Below are 17,026 nucleotides of genomic sequence, written 5' to 3'. Positions count from 1 at the left end.
ACAAGCGGCTTCAGCCAGTGTGTGTGTATTTGAACTCATCAGACTATTCAAAATAATAAAGGAATCAGAAATAGTACTGGAAGATATCCGGTGGCATACTTGCCAAAGACATGGTTTTGAAGACCTCTGGTTACAGTGCCCGGCGAAGCCTTACTGTAACACCCTTCACCAAAGGATTAGTGGGTAAATTTGTGAGTTTCTTGTCAACTAAGCAGTGGTGGTCCCCATGTCCCCTGCACCCTATGCAACATTGACAGGTACCTTTACTGTAAATGCCACTCAGCAACAGTTAATTAACCTCCTTAATCTTGTGTACTTTAACTAAAGGACAAATTAAATCCCACCATTGACCTCACCTGCTGACTGTGAATTACAGACCTGGGTGCCAACGGGGAGTCCCTTCAGGGAGAAGGCCAAGGTGCGTCCCCAATGGCAGCAGGTTAATTAGTGAATAACACGAAGGTCAGAGGTGCCCCGAATCGACTCCTGAGCCGTGGCTGTCACTGGAGCACCCACTGGCCTAAATAATGGTTAAACACATTGTGCAACAGACACATTACACACAGCAAAGTGACGCAGTTGCACGAAGCCCCTCGCAGACAGGCCTGTTCACATTTGGACTCTTTGCCTCAAGAGTGCCGTAATGAATTGGTGTGCCCCACGAGACATTTTTCAGGGCAGGCAGCTCTTGGACTGTGGCTAGATTGAGCTGCCAGACGAGTGCTGTCTCAACAGTTGACACCTATGTTTTTTTTGTATGGTTGTACCAGGTTGTTTAGGGTTTGGTGCTGTTCCATGATCAATGAGCCTCCGGCAGTATTTTATGAATGGTGGTTTATAACATCTGCAGGATGTCCTGAGCCAGCAATTCCTGGCCTGTGACCATGGAGGAATGATTCACCATCTGTATGATGTGCTCCAACTGTGCTCAGACACTTTGCAGAGTGAGGCTCTGGGAGGTGTTTTTGCACCACTATTGACACTTCTCAAATGGTTTCGTTAATGTTCCCCTTCCCCTTTTTTTCTTGTCATTCGCTTGGTCTCAGTAAGTTAAGTGGCGATAATTGTTGTGGTCCTTATTGTTCTGCATCTTTATCACTGTTAATACAGTACATATGATAAAAGAGTAGTAATTCAGTAGTTGGGAGTATTAATCTAACCTCATTTCGGTGAATGTGAATACTCTCCATCTTGTCTTAGAGTCCACTGTAGAGCTCACAGCTGATGTCAGAAAGGTTGCTAAGCGCCGTGCTGCGCACTGGTGAGCGTGAAGAAAACTGTGCATGCAGAAGAATAAAGGTTTTTAGGTGTTTATATATGTTTTAGATGACTGGCATCTAGAAGTTGCTATGGGTTTGATCAAAATACTTCCCTTGTGAAATTCTGTTTTTACAAAACTCCAGTGCTGCAGTATTAACCAAATTTTGTGTACTCTACATTTATATTTCTTCATTTTACAAAGCTTTTCTCCAAAGTGATGTACATCAGAGAAAAATTCAAAAAGTGCATTACACCAGCAGAACAAGAGATCTGGATGTGGATGCGTGATTCTAGAGTGGAGTCAGTTTGTCACAATCCAACATATGAACCAGTGTATAACACATGAGTAGCTGCAAAATCTCTTTTGCAAAATGTAATTTTTATGTAAATAAATACAAATGTAAATTTTTTTTTAAATCTATCAAATTTGATAATATTGAGACTACGTGGGTTTTTTTTGGTGTGTTAAATATTTTCACGCTATGGCTGTTCTTTTTAGTATAATTTTGTGCTTGGTATTTTTTTGATTGCTGATGTTTTATGTGTTTTTTTTTTTTTTTTTTTTTTTTGCTTGGTCTTTCTGTATAATGGGTTGTGGCCCTCACACCCATGTGGGGTGGTGTCTCTTTTGGCACAGGCTGACCTATTGCTGTTTGTGGCTTCAGGTCAGCTAGCAGCGGGGACATGCGAGATCGTCACTCTCGACCGGGACAGCAGTCAGCCGCGGCGGACAGTTGCTCGACAGACGGCACGGTGTGCATGCAGAAAGGGACAGATCGCCGGCACCACAAGAGCCAGGCCGGCCTGTGTGGACGGTAAGAGCCAAGACTCTGCCTTCTTGGTATGAGGAAACATTTCCCTCTTACCTGCCCCCTCTGAGATAATGTGTGATGAACAGCAACGGTGGTCAACCTTGTCCCAGCAACCGTACTTCTGGCTCTGATGAAGAGATGTCTTCCTCTGGAGATAGATTTCAGCTTTACCTTGTGGTTTAACATTTATGCTGGTACCATGGTTCCTTCTGTAAAGATTTTGGGCAAACCTCTTGGCCAGACTGTGGTCACACAGTGTTTGGCTTATGTTTGCAGCAGATGTACAACCGTTTTGGTTCAGCTCCTGGAGTGGTGATCACCACATGTCAGTCTGGAACATTCAGGGGGGTTCCCCAAAATGGTTCAGTAGGACTGAAGTACCTTACCCATGAGAAAAGACAATGATCTCATACAAGCCAGTGGTCTTGGGAGGGCAGACTTTCATGCACGTGCATTTCTGAGCTGTCTTCACTTCTTCCTTCTCCTTGTCTGATGCCAGGTTACTCTCTTGCGTTGCTTCCTTACTTTTCCACCTATCTGTTTGTCTGAGCTGAGATTGCACCTGTTACATCTCTGCTTGAGACTTTAAAACACATGTGCTGACTTGTCATGTCTTTGAAGTGTTTTTTGCACCAATTGCGTGACCTTTTCTTGTCTGGAGCCCACAAGGTTCATCTAGGCTCAGCAGCTTGTGGCACACACTGTGTGGGAGAGGAGGGTGGAGGAGTTGTGTAGCAAGCCGTGAAGGAGGGGTTTAGTGCAGCCAGGTGGAAAAACAAATGAGATTTCAATCATTTATAATCTTCTGAGCTCTCGGTATATGGGTAATACCGTGGGAAAACTTGGTCCTTCATTTCTTGTGCTCCATCCCTGATGGTCATACAGGACAAACAGTGTAGTCCTTCCCTGAGTATCATTGTGGCCCTCTGCACACCCTGCATCATCCCTGGAGGTCCTGAATGGTAAACAGGGGTGAACATTTCCCCTGTCAAATCCATAAAGCACTGGACAAAAGAATAAATATCAGCTACATTTATTATCCTTCAAAGAAAGAGGGTGAGATGATGTTATTATAGAGTTTAGGCTGCTTTTGTTTTGTGTTTGGGTTTTGACAAAACTGTCAACAGGCTTTTGTTAGGATGGAATAAGGATTAGGTGCATCGCTGTTACACAGAAATACTTCTTTAAGATGTTTGATTAATATACGGTATATACAGAGGTTGATTTGTGTAGAGCGTGTATAAGAAGTAAAGCATGGTAGTTCAATGTCATTCATTGGGTGTGTCTAAATGAGCTCAAGTGTTGCTTACCTACAGATTTCCTTTGTCTATACTTGACAACAGTAGTGTCTATCCTGTTCGTCACCCATACCAGAGGGACGGAGACAGTAGTGATTTCTGTTTAGGAAAGAGAGGGAAAGAGTAATAGAAGAGGTCTTTTTTTCTTGGTGAAGTACTGCATTCCCTGCACTGATCAGAGGGACAGTTGAGGGTTGATGTACCATGAAACAGCTCCCACTTGAGAAGGGCAAAAACACAATGTATTACTTTGTTTTGCTAGATTATTGACAGTGGTGAAAGTCCAGGGGCCTGTGGAAGACTTGTCATGACACCTATGCCTCAGACAAAGAGGAAACTGATGTCAGATCCATATCCTATTGTTTCATCAATTTCAGTCAGTTTTGATGAGGCTCATTTTATTAGTTGCTCTTATTGACTAAATTTAGTTGTGCAGATAATCCATTTCTGGAACCAGAAAGGCTGATAACAGCTTTGTGAATGATATAACCATCAGTGTTAGGCCATCTTTAGTGATGAAATTATTAGGGGATACAAAAAGCACTTGTGGTGTTCATTGTATGGATGTGTTTTCAGCCATAGAATTTCCATGGTTTCTTTTTCCTCTAGCCATCAGATGGGTTGTGAGAATACAGATCACCGATTATGCCTGGACACAGAATCTGTCACTTGTTACTCTTCTTATGGGACAGAAAAGGACCTTTATTTATATCAACCAGCACTGCTTGATTGTACTAGTTTGATCAACAGGTAGCACAGTAATTAGAGATGTCATGTTATAATCTTAAGGCCTCTGGTTTAATTTTTTTAATAATTTTTTTTGTTACTGTAGTACTATGTAAAGTGCTTGTCCTGAATTGATACAATAAAATTACCCAGCTATTAGTATGGATAAATCATTGTAACTAAACTCAGTATAACATTTGACCATTTGTCATGGGGAAAGGTATCTCCTAAATGAATAAGTAAGTGTATTTGGTTCTGAACTGAGCAAATGTAAAAGTGTTGTTTTTTTCTTTTTCTTTTTAAAAAATATCAGTTGTCAAACTTGGACAGTTTTTTTTTTTTTTTGTTTGTCAAGGTTTTCCCCATCAATTTGTTTTGACAGCTAAACTGACAACTGATTTTAAAAATAACCCTTTCTGTAGAATTTTTTTTTTTTTTGGAAACAAATTTTTACCCTTTTGTGTAATTTATTTCAGAAACAGTTTTTGCCCTTCTCATTTTTCATACGCAGTCTATATTTGGAAGCATGTTGAACTGTGCTGTCTTTATTGAAATTACCTACACTGCAGCTGTATCCTACTGTTGATGAGTCTGGATGTAAAAGTATAACATGTGCAGGTGTTGAAAGGTTTCATAACTGGTAAGATTTGTGTAGTATTAGTTGTAATCTGTCTGTCTTTGTATCAACCACCAAAAATTAATTACGTAAAGAGGTTAAAATATCTCTCACCTGGCATCATTATAGTCCATATTATGGGTTAATGCACGTATTAATATCTAACATGTTCAGTAGATTTGTGTAAATGACATGGTAAAGAGAAGAATCAGTTCACATCTGTGTACTTTTAAATGTATTCTACCCTTACTAGTTTTCATCTGTGAAGAATTAAGCTTCTTTCTCAGGTCATATGTTCTGTATGTATTTTTTTTTTTTTTTTTTTTTTTTTTTTTTTTAACTGATCAGATTTCCTGATAATTTTGACCAGTGCCAGCGGTCACTTTCTTGGAGTCTCACTGTTTGGACTGAACAGGGAAACTGTTAATGCCTCTTCATCACAAATAAAAAGACTACCTCTGCTTCCTCTGGGAAGCCAGTATGAATGAACAGTTCGTGAACATTAATTTCAGCACCTGTGAACCACGGTAAAGCCGATTGCATTCAGGGACATGTTCTCACTTTGAGTCTCCACCACTCCCCTGACATGCACCCCTCCTCCATCACTCCGAAACCTCTGAGGCTGGTGACAGGATCCCACTGACATGTGGGTGCTGTGGGTGCGATCACACACAAGCTGTTTGCTATACCGTGTGCCCTGTGTTGTTAGCACTTGCAATGCTCTTTTGGTCGTAGTAGTTTGCACCTCTTGCAAGCGTGGCATCTATTCCGAATGGAGTGGGAACATGCAAGATGCTTCCGGTGGTAAAAATGATAGCTTTTCCTGACCATTGGATCCTTTCAAGGTACTTATTTTTTAATGACCGTTTGGTTTCAAGTAAATTTTCTCTAATGCATTTAAAAACTGATGAAAAAAATTTTTTTTTCTTCCAAAATAATTATTTAAATTGAGAATATAGACTGTAGCAGTATAATGTTGGGTTTTATAATATCATTGTGTAAAAAAATTTTATGCTAAATAGTATTTTATTCATAATTAACATGTTCAAAATGTTATATGTTAATACTATGGTTCACACTGGTCCCGGTAGAAATGGGCAGGACCTTGGATGTGTAGTATGTGTCTCACTAGTCATTTCCACTGATACACAGTTGCTGGTTATTCAGCAGTATGTCAAACAAAATGACACTTGATAGCTGCAGTAATGGAAGTGAGGAAACGCTGTCTCTTAATCTGGATACAAATGCCTTGAAGTGCTTGATAGGCAAAGGACTGATGACACGTTACTATGAACATTTGATAGATTTCTTCAGACGGGAAGAAAGGGATGCATGCTTGTCCTCAAATTGTTTGGAAAATAAATGCTCTCATACTGATATTATCATATGCTGTACACAATAGCAGAGCAGGTCCCCATGCATTTTCAAGCAGTAAACATTTGATGAGATGGTGTAACATTTATAAAGATCTTTTTGTATTTTGATGGTGTGTGTTGGTTGTGTGTAACCCCTGAAGCAATAATTTGATTTGTGAATATGAAATAACACTGTTTTGATGGCTTTTATAACCCTCATTAAAATGATATGACAACAGCTGTCTTGAAAGGAGGCATTGCACTGAGGTCCTCTATTGTTCTTGAAATGATGAATCATGTAATTAGGTGGTCATATTAGCTATTATTCTTTTTACTATCAAGATAAACTCATTATGCACTTTTTTGCTGTAGGTACCAAGCATTTGTTTTCGTCGCTTTTGGTGATTGTGCTGCTTTGTGTGTTGTCTTGTTCTTGTGAAGCAGACATTTTAATTTACTTTCAATTATTTGCTTTTAACTTTGTTTGATATTAGATGTACTCAGGTACATCTACAGAATAAGAAAATGTTACTTCCTTTACAAAGGCAGCACTTTAAAGCAGTGCAGAATGTTGGGAGGTACAACAACAATCTCATTTATTTTGTGTTATTTACCCTGAGATGTTCTGAATTTATCATTATTTTCAGTCTGTTCAGTTTATTCATAACAAGTCCCTTTCACAGAGACTAGTGACCTGTTCATGCCTGCAGTACATGTCGAGTGTCATTCTGTTCTCTTTTATGAGACAACAGAGCTGCATGGAGAAAAATCCCCCCCTCAACACTGTCCAGAGCCTGTCATGGCTCTGAGAGCTCTTGAACGAAGAGCTCATAACTGCCTTGTTCCTATCATATCTCCTGGTGCAAATGCACTATGAACGATTTTCAGTATGTGTATACTGCATGCGTACATGTAGCACAAGTGTGGAGTGTCACTCAGATTTGGAAGGCTGTACATGCTAATCCAGTAACAATGACTGTACTGGAATGGAGCCCTGTGGTGTCTTTCTGCCCATTCTTTACCCAGTCAGGCAGCTTAATGACACATCGGTGTGTTCCATGTTAAGGAAATGGCTTGCAGAGCTAGAGTATTCCTCATTCCACATGTTGCCAAAAGCACCCCTGGTAACGTAAAGATGTGTGTCCCTCTCTTGATGAGTGACAGTGTCTCCTTTGGAAAGACCGTTACCTAAAAACATGTATTTCAAGGTTGGGGAACAATGGACCATTGCAGTGTTGACAACGGAAAGATTCCAGCTGTGAGACAGACAGGAGCAACTGCATTCATCTGGAACAGTTATACCTGTCATTGATATTAGTGGTTCATTTGAACTGGGCTGGAGTAGTATTAATGAGCAGCATGCTTGTGCCTGAGGAAAGCAGCAAGACAAAGAGAGGGACAGCCAGACCATTTTTCATTGGCTCTTTAAATTATTTATTTGTTGGGTAGATGTTTATGCGGAGAGCAGCTTGAAGCAACTTCTCAAGTCACTTGGATTAAGTACACTTATGAAGGGCAAAGCAATGATGTTGCTCTCAAAAACTGAACTTGTAGCCTTCTTATCAGAAAACCTGGCCCTTAATCACTACACCACCCTCTACTAAATGTCATGCAACTCAGAAGGTGTAGCACCATACAGCCCTTTACATTTAGTCTCAAAAACCCAGTGCCTCTGTAATACTGCTCACAGACTTGTAGTTGGTTGTGTATATGTGTTATTTATCACAAAGTGTTACATAACCAGGCAGCTCAACTGGAACAGATCTCATGTTTACAGTACTGTCTAATCTCACATTAGGTTTTTATAGTCTTTGTATGAATTTTTTAAAAACATTGAGTTTATGTACAAGGTGTGTAAGTTACGCTGATGGGAAATAGACCATAGTCTTGAATCTAGCTCAGGGTGTGCATGTTCTTCTCATGTTCATGTTCCTCAAAAGAGTGGAAGAAGACAATAGAAAACCACTTGCGAATCCTCCCTCACCTTTGAAACCTTGAGATTGATCACAATGAAACTAATTTGAGTCAGCAGCACTTACTCCTTCCCCAAACCTCTACAAATTCTGTGAAACATCACAGGGTTCTTAGTTTTTCACTGATTTGTCTATAGCAGACAGGCCTATTGTCACATTTTTTCCATCTAGGGTATTGACTGCTATGGTGCCTCTTCTTGACAAGCTTGAGATAAGAATGATAGCTTGCGATTTGTGAAGAACTGTTTTCCCCAAAAATGATGACCAAAACCCATGTTTCTTGTGGAAGAGAACACCAATTATTTTAGGATTTATCCTTGTATAATATATTTTGTTGGAAAAAATACACCTGCCACTTTCTGTCAGCCTTAGGCCACGTTGACAAAAGCTGTTCTGCCATCCGTTTAAACTTGAAATACCACAAGAACCCGAATGACCCTCATTACGCCCTTTTTGTAAGTGCATTTGGAGAAAACACGACAAAGTTATTCTGGCATTCTACTCCATTGGCAGGTCCATTTCACTTGGGGTCTCTATAGAAGCGAGATTGATTGATTGGTTCATTTGGGTTGGAAAAGTGAATTCCCTAAACTTGCTTCCTTGGACTCCAGTGACAAATGAACTATCGATCAGCTGTTTACCAGCCGGACGGTTGGAGAGCTGAGCATTCATGATCGGCCTCATTATGAATGGTTTCTGACCTAACGTTGCCTGGCAGTTGGATCACATCCGAGGGGCATGGTGAATTATTGGCTTATGAACCATACCTTGTCAGCTATGTCACCGCAGTCTATAATCCAGGTAGCACACAAACCGAGTCAATTCGCACAACAGGAAGTGCAGTAAGCTTCTTAAACCTAGAGTTAATATTTGCTCTCTTCTCCTTACAGATGGATCATGGCTAATCTTTCCCCCACTGATATTTACCCTGAATTGAAATGTCTATAGAAATGTACTAAAAGACTGTCCATGCTGACTACCCCACATCATTTTCAGTAGACCTGGAATGCACCCGATTATCAAGTGATTGAAACACTTCTTCACTTACAACAAGTCTCTGTTTAGCATTCACTGTCCCCTGAGTTTTCTTTCTGTAACCTTTGATATTGATTTGTACTGATTCTTTTAAATGTCAAGTGCTATACCTTGACAGCCACGGTGTACCCGCAATCCTCAATGTGTTAAGTGAGTATCTCTGAGGACGTTGTAATGTAAATGATTGCTATCAGATATTGCCGTCTTGTTATGGACACATTTTGTGGTTGTAATAAACATGTCCCAATGAACTGCTTTTTCTGACATTTGGATAACATATTAATCATACTGCTGTAATTGCACTGCGCAACCACTGATGAAACTTGGTTTTGTTTCTGTTGCCATTTTGTTTTTTGGAAGAAGCTTAATGAATATAGTAAATTACTTGCATTTGTTGCATACGGCATGTAGTTGTCAGGCAAGAAATGGAAATTTCACTCTTATCAGGGTGGCAAAGTTAAACTACCCACCCACCAAATGCAAGCAAATTCCGGAGTGCTGGCTGTCTAGAGTGCATAAACAAACATCTTTCTTAACATATTTTCTCTTATTAATTACTTGTGTTTTTATTTCCTGTAAATTATGCCCCTCAACATTTTCATTACAAGTACAGTCCTTGCTTGGTTAACATCAGAGTTAAGGACCAAAGCTCTTGGGTAAAATGGCCCTTCTGTAGTCCTATGACAGGAACTATTTTAATTATACTATTGGCAAATGGAAATATAGCTGGATGCAGTTGCTGAAATAACAGATTACACTTTAAAAATAAGCACCAGAGCTGCAAAATGAATTGAGAAACTAAAATATATGTGACATGGAGGAGCACGGTCATGCCCACCTCCTGGTGCGACTAGTCCTTAATAGACTGACAGAGTGTAGGAGTCATTGGGCTGTGAAACTAAAGTCTGGTGTTGAGGCAAATGCTGCTGAAATGTCGTGTTTTGTGGTTTTTTTTCTGTTTTTTTTTTTTTTTTTTTTTTTTTTTTTTGCTGCATTTATTTTGCATTTAATAAAACACTTCAAAAGTCCACCCCGTACCACCTCGTATCTGGTCACTCTCCAAACATGGTTTGTTCTTGCTCAGAATTGTTTAAGCCCACCACTACCTCACAATCAAAATCTAAATAGTCCTTAATCCCTCAATTTATTTACAGGTTTGGTCTTCTTAAAAACATCAGATAATGCTATAGTGAATTTAAAATTTGTTGTAGGGCTTTATTCTGCAGCTCATGCAATGCAGGGTCTAAATGCTGGACAAAAGATGAACATGGTACAGGATACACCGCAGGAGAACAGTTAATCTTTTATTAACATAAAGTAAGATTAAAGTTGTCTTCTTTAACATGACAAAACGTAATATTCATCTATCCCCTACTCGGTATGTTGTGCTCGGAGGGTGCGGGGGCGTGGTGGGTTGGACCGGGTCCTGCTCTCCAGTGGGTCTGGGGTTTGAGTCCCGCTTGGGGTGCCTTGCGACGGACTGGCATCCTGTCCTGGGTGTGTCCCCTCCCCCTCTGGCCTTATGCCCTGTGTTGCCGGGTAGGCTCTGGTTCCCCGCGACCCTGTATGGGACAAGCGGTTCAGAAAGTGTGTGTGTATGTTGTGTTCTCCCTGACACATTACATAATGCCATGTGTCACCTCAGGTGCTACGTGAGAATGAAACACAGTACAAAAAGGACAATGAGTTTCAGAATGTCTAAAAATTTTTTTAACCTAAAAATACTCACTGTATTTTACTGCCTGAGAGGAAGTGACTAAATTATTACAAAAAACATGTTTGTCAACATTTGGTCGCTTTCAGTTTTGCAGTCAAAAAATCATAATACAGAAATGCACCTCCGTTTATTTATTACACAGTTTATGTAAAATTTCTGGATATAGCATTAACAAAACCTCGAACATCTGTGAGATGATGCCACCCACATTCTGCTTTGTGCCACCCTCCCCCACTTTTCCCTTTTCCCCCTTTTCAGTGTTTTACTGTCAACTAGTGTCAGAAAACTGAAATACAAACCGTTATTTGTTCTGTAGAATTTTAGAAAAGTGCTGAAGAAAATCCATCCATCCATCCATCCATCTTCCTCCTCTTATCCGGGACCGGGTCGCGAGGGCAGTAGTCCAAGCAAAGCCCCCCAGACTTCCCTCTCCCCGCACACCTCCTCCAGCTCCTCTGGGGGAACCCCAAGGCGTTCCGAGGCCAGCTGGGAGACGTAGTCTCTCCGACGTGTCCTGGGTCTTCCCCGAGGCCTCCTCCCAGTGGGACATGCCCGGAACACCTCACCAGGGAGGCATCCAGGAGGCATCTGGAACAGGTGCCCGAGCCACCTCAACTGGCTCCTCTCGACGCGGAGGAGCAGCGGCTCTACTCCGAGCTCCTCCCGGGTGACTGAGCTCCTCACCCTATCCCTAAGGGTGCGCCCAGCCACTCTGCGGAGGAAACTCATTTCTGCCGCTTGTATCCACGATCTCATTCTTTCGGTCATGATCCAAAGTTCATGACCATAGGTGAGAGTAGGAATGTAGATCGACCGGTAAATTAAGAGCTTAACCTTACGACTCAGCTCCTCCTTTACCACAACAGACCGGTGCAATGACCGCATTGCTGTGGACGCCGCACCGATCCGTCTGTCAACCTGCCGCTCCATTTTTCCCCTCACTGGTGAACAAGACCCCGAGATACTTAAACTCCTCCACTTGAGGGAGCAACTCCCCCTAACCTCACCCCCTAACTCCTCTCCAACCATATTTAAAAATAAATATAACCGGAAATATTAATGTCTTCAAATTTTTCTTTTTTTTTCATATACAGTAGTCCCCCTTATACACAGGGGATATGTTCCAAGACCGCCAGCGGATGCCTGAAACTGCGGATAGTACCGAACCCTATATATAGTAATGTTTTTTCCTATAGAGGAAAAGAAAGAACACACATTTTCGGAACCGCTTGTCCCATACGAGGTTGCAGGGAGCCAGAGAGGGAGGGGACACACCCAGGACAGGACACCAGTCCGCCACAAGGCACCCCAAGCGGGACTCAAACCCCAGACCCACTGGAGAGCAGGACATGGTCTAACCCACTGCGCCACCGAAGAAAGAACACTAAGGACTAATTCCCAGGTCCTCATAAGTATTGATTTTTTTTTTTTTTTTTAATGTAAAAAGTAAAAAGAAAAGGGTTACTTGAACACAAGCACTGCAATACCTCGACAGTCGATCTGATAACCGAGACGGCTGCTCAGTGACTAACGGGCGAGTAGCGTATAAAGTTGACCGCAGGTAACTGAAGCCACGGAAAGCGAACCCACAGATTAGGAAGGGCTACTGAATACCTATGAGGACAGCCCCTAAAGTGAACAGTAGTGAACATGGTCCAAAAATGGCGTAGATCTAAAAGTGCTTCATCTTTATGTGTGTATGATGTTAACTGAGCAGTGGCAGCATTCCAGCCAAGTAACAGAAAGATAAGTCCTGTACACACATACTGGCAATGCATCCACTCATTAATTATCTATTAATATATTTTTCTATCGGCTTGTCCAGTGCAGAGTTGCAGTAGCCTGGAGTTTATCTGGAAAGCATAGGGTGTGAGGATAGGTACGTCCTGGATGGGACACCAGTCTGTCACAGGACAATCATACACGCACATTCATTTAACAAATGCACCCAAAAAAAAAACAATTTAAAGTCACCAGTTTGCCTGACGCACATATCTTTGGACTGTGAAAGGGAAAAGGAGGCCCAGCGAAAAAAGGCAAACTCCATACACACTGAGCTGCATTCGTCCTATATCCAAACCCACTATGAGCTATGAGGCACCAGCACTACCCAGCCTATGACTGTGCTGCTAACTAGCAATAAAGAGACAGAGGATAATTAGATTGCACGGCAGCCAACTGTGGATATAGAGACCATGGTGTAAAACTAAATGGAAAATGAAAATATTGCAGCTTAAAAACCATTACCTGCCAAAAAATGTGGCAGGATGACTGAATAGTTTTCACCTTGATCTTACTTCAGAGCACTTCACTGTTGTACCCTTAGCCATGTTAGACAAGGACTAGGCTAAACTCCTCATTAGGTTGGGAACAAAACATGCAAGACAATGTCAGCACTGGCATGTGTGAAGCTTAGTACAGTATTAATGTAAATATATAAATAATCTCCTCTGCAGTGAGAGCCTCTCATTTATTGTCTCAATAAACGCTGTCAGTTGCTCCCAGTGCTGGTCATCCGTCAGAGCCGGCCAGCTTTAACTGGGTCAAGAGCACGGGGCCGTGAGACCGGCGCTTCAGAACAGCACTGGGACACAGCTGGGACCAGAACATCACTCACGCCTAATTGAGAACTAAAGAAATCAGAACCTGAATGGACCTCAGTTAAAAGTTCAGAATAAGTATGAATCTGCCCTGATCCCAGTTCGGTTCTAGCAGCAACTCTACAGAGCGGGTTCAAAGAACATTAACCCTGCGTGGTCTGGTGGAAAACATTTTTTATGCTAATGTTTCATGGTTGGCAACATTGATAATTTTCATCTTTACTGTACCTTCCTGAATCTATGAGTAGATGGAACGCCAAGATTTCTTCAATCTTGTCTCTGCTTGTGTTGAGTGAATGGATTATTTTCCCTTCAGGAGTGTACAGACACTCCACCGTACTAACAAATGTATGGTTTAAAGATTTATCATTTTCTACTTCTGGAATAATAGTACGAAATCTCAAGTAATAATAGTTTTATAGAGGGCAAAGAGAAGTGAGTTTTGTGGCAGGTCGCATGATCATAAGGTGACAACAGTGTGTAACCGTTTATTCATTTTGTTTATTTTCATTTATCTCTCTCTCTCACACACACACACACACACACACACATTGTCTGATACCGCTTGTCCCAAGCGGGGTCGCGGAAAGCCGGAGCCTAACCCGGCAACACAGGGCACAAGGCTGGAGTGGGAGGGGACACACCCAGGACAGGACGCCAGTCCGCCGCAAGGCACCCCAAGCGGGACTCAAACCTCAGACCCGCCGGAGAGCAGGACCCGGTGAAACCCTCTGTACCATCACACCCCCTCACATTTTCATTTATTCATTTTGTTTATTTTAACATTTAAATTTTAAGAGTTTATTGTAATATTTTATATTAGACTAATGACCATCTCTGTAGCGTGTGGTGTATATACTTTCAAACAACACTGTCTGTCAGTTTTTTCTACTGGGGCGTTTAGGCATCCCACTAGTCTAACCAGGGTTAACGGGCATCAAACCTATCAAGCATAGTTGAAACAGATTGTCCAGAAGAAACATTGAGGATTAACAAGTGACATGTGAAACTACCAAAATATAACCTAGCTTTCCAAAAGAAAAAAACATGTGTTTCGGCATCAAAACATTCTTTGACAAAATAATTTATTTTATTAATGTAATGCTTTAGAGTTAACATCTGTCAACAGATGACATTATTTCATATGTGAGCATCTTTTCACATACATACATTTTATTTATACAATCTTCATAAAAAAGGCTAATTCTACGTTAGCAGTCCTGTTTCCTATAATAATTTGACATTTATATCCTTGTATATCATCTTGAGTTCCGGTTAAAAAGGATAGATTGTCCTCTGTAAGTTGTATTTTCACTCAGAATTGTAGCATGTGCCTTTTGGGGAATATATTTCAAACAAGTTCTCTGCAGTGCGCAAAAATGAATGGCTAGATCTCAGGAGGATACTAGAATTTACAGATGACAAATTGTCCAGGAGGACAGGGATAGAGAGAGGAGTATACATGCATTTGAGCGTTTCACAGTATGGAGATACAGATTCTGAGCTCATGGCCCCAGCATCCGCTCGAGTTCTATCGAAGTCATGGCTGTGTTAGGGAGTTATGGTCCTCGTCGATCTTTTGGTGGTAGTTAGCAGCACCTTTGTCCTCTAAGGAGAAGACCATTCACCTGGTAACACAGATGTCTCAGTGCCATGCAGGTACTGCATACACAGACTTACCCTGCCTTCAAAGGTAATGTGTTCCAGGAAGACTTTTCCTAATGCAAACTTTCATAAGTTAAAGACGTAAAGAGTTAATCTTGCACAGTGTATTGGTTTCATTGTTAAAGTTTTGATGCGTTCCTGAGCAGCCAAAAGTGACACCAGTTTTTACTAAAATATGATCAAATCCAATTCAGGTGGACACAGTCACTTCAGTTATCGTTACACAACCTAAGAAGACAATTTCATTCATTAATTACTCTATAATACACTGTTATTATATTATTAAAATTAGTATATAATGTCATAATTAACATATAATAATAATAATAATAATAATAATAATAATTTGTTTCTTTTCCTGCACTCGTTCAGCTCTTTCCTGGTTCCCTTATATAGTGTGCGTTAATGTGCACAAACTAAACATACATACGTAAGGTATTCTGTGTTAACTAAGCTATTAAGCTATTCAGCTTTCGATGTATTAATTCAACCTTTAATGCAAAAAGACAAAACAAAGCAGTAAAGACAAAAATAATGCAAACAATGTAAAACTGACATGGTGTCTCACAGCACTGAGCTGTTTGATTCAACATGAATTTGATCCCCACTAAGTGCCAACAGCACAATCAAGGTGAGTTGTAATGTTATGTATATGTTTAACAGTGTATTACTGCTACCTGGGGAAACTGGTTTGCGGTAATGTGGTACGCATTATTCTTTTCCTTCCAGTTGTACATGGAATGCTCAGGGCAGTCGCTCAGGCAGCTGGTCTGTTTGTAATCTGGATTTGAGGTTTATGAGGCTTTTGCCAAAAAAACTGTTGTTATTTATGCAGCAATTGGACTGGAAGACCCTGAAAAATGTATTTTGCTCTTTATTTTCACATTTGCACAAATTCACCCCGTGGTCAAGGTTTTGAGTTGTGATTTATTGCTAATATTAATATCTCTTACATTTGACAGATTAATACATCAAACCATAATTATTAGCGAAAAGGCATGCAGATATTTTTCATCTCTAACTAGTTTCTAGCTCCACTTGGTTAAAAAAAAAAGTGTATTTACTTTTAAAAAAAAAATGGGAATTTGTTGTCATTTTTTGGAAGTTTGCTGATATTCATATGTACTGATCACATTGTAAGCAATGCTAAAAGTGCCCTAGCACTTTGTAAATGTATGCTAAATGTTCAGGTCCTCGTGTGGTCTGCTTTGCTCGTGACTCCAGTCTTACACGAATAGTGACAAAACATCCAAGACCGTCACACTCAGCAGAGTGTGATACATGTACCATTAAACTGAATATCTTACCAAGGACTCCCAGATGTTGACACGATAGTGATTCACAGTATTGCTGTTTCTCAGTGTGGGTGCAGTGCTGTTATTCCTCTCTTATCTCTCCAGGATGAACTTCGTGCAGGTACCTTCCTGGAGGTGTATTAGATTCACTTTGTTTTCATTTCCAAACCGCTCTCGCCCTAAACTTTTGTTTTAACAGTTTGTATTGAAGCAGCTCAACAGGAAGTTTGTAGGTAATGAAGAAGGCAGCAGTTCATGGGAACTGATTAAAGTTTTATCTAAGGGGTTATATGCCCTACAAATGCCCCGTTTATCAGTGATGTATAACAGTTCCTGGGTTCCCATCAGATGTCTGAATTAATCCCATTTTGGGACCCACAGTGGATCTGTAGGTCTTGTTTTATAGTAAATTGGATTAATAATTGGGGCTAACGGGCTATCACAATCGAATTGCCAGACTCGGAACACTCCGGGAGGATACATTACCTTATTAGTTTGGCTGTATAACATTTAATTTTCTTTATCATCCTCACCCGCCGTATCAAATCGTAATTAAGCAGAGGACATCAGAGGGCCATTAGCACTGTGGAAATGACTTGGCCTCCTTTTTATACATTTACCCGACAGCAAGTCCTTGGAAGGCGATGAAAACAGACCTTTACCACATTTCAACA

At 40.8% G+C, this 17,026-nt stretch overlaps 1 protein-coding gene across 1 annotated transcript in view; it reads left to right on the top strand.

Moving 5' to 3' along the window:
* Positions 1–17,026, top strand: part of LOC108920784 (chemokine-like protein TAFA-5) — a 46,245-nt gene that overhangs the window by 18,120 nt on the left and 11,099 nt on the right. The window contains exon 2 of the mRNA XM_018729825.2: positions 1,926–2,075. Within this exon, the coding sequence (XP_018585341.1) occupies positions 1,926–2,075 (150 nt within the window). The remainder of the gene's footprint in view (positions 1–1,925; positions 2,076–17,026) is intronic.

The sequence above is a fragment of the Scleropages formosus genome, chromosome 21, assembly GCF_900964775.1.
Source record: "Scleropages formosus chromosome 21, fSclFor1.1, whole genome shotgun sequence".
NCBI classification, from domain to species: Eukaryota; Metazoa; Chordata; class Actinopteri; order Osteoglossiformes; family Osteoglossidae; genus Scleropages; species Scleropages formosus.
Note: the sequence above shows the minus strand (reverse complement) of the source record. Positions and strands in the feature narration are given on the sequence as shown.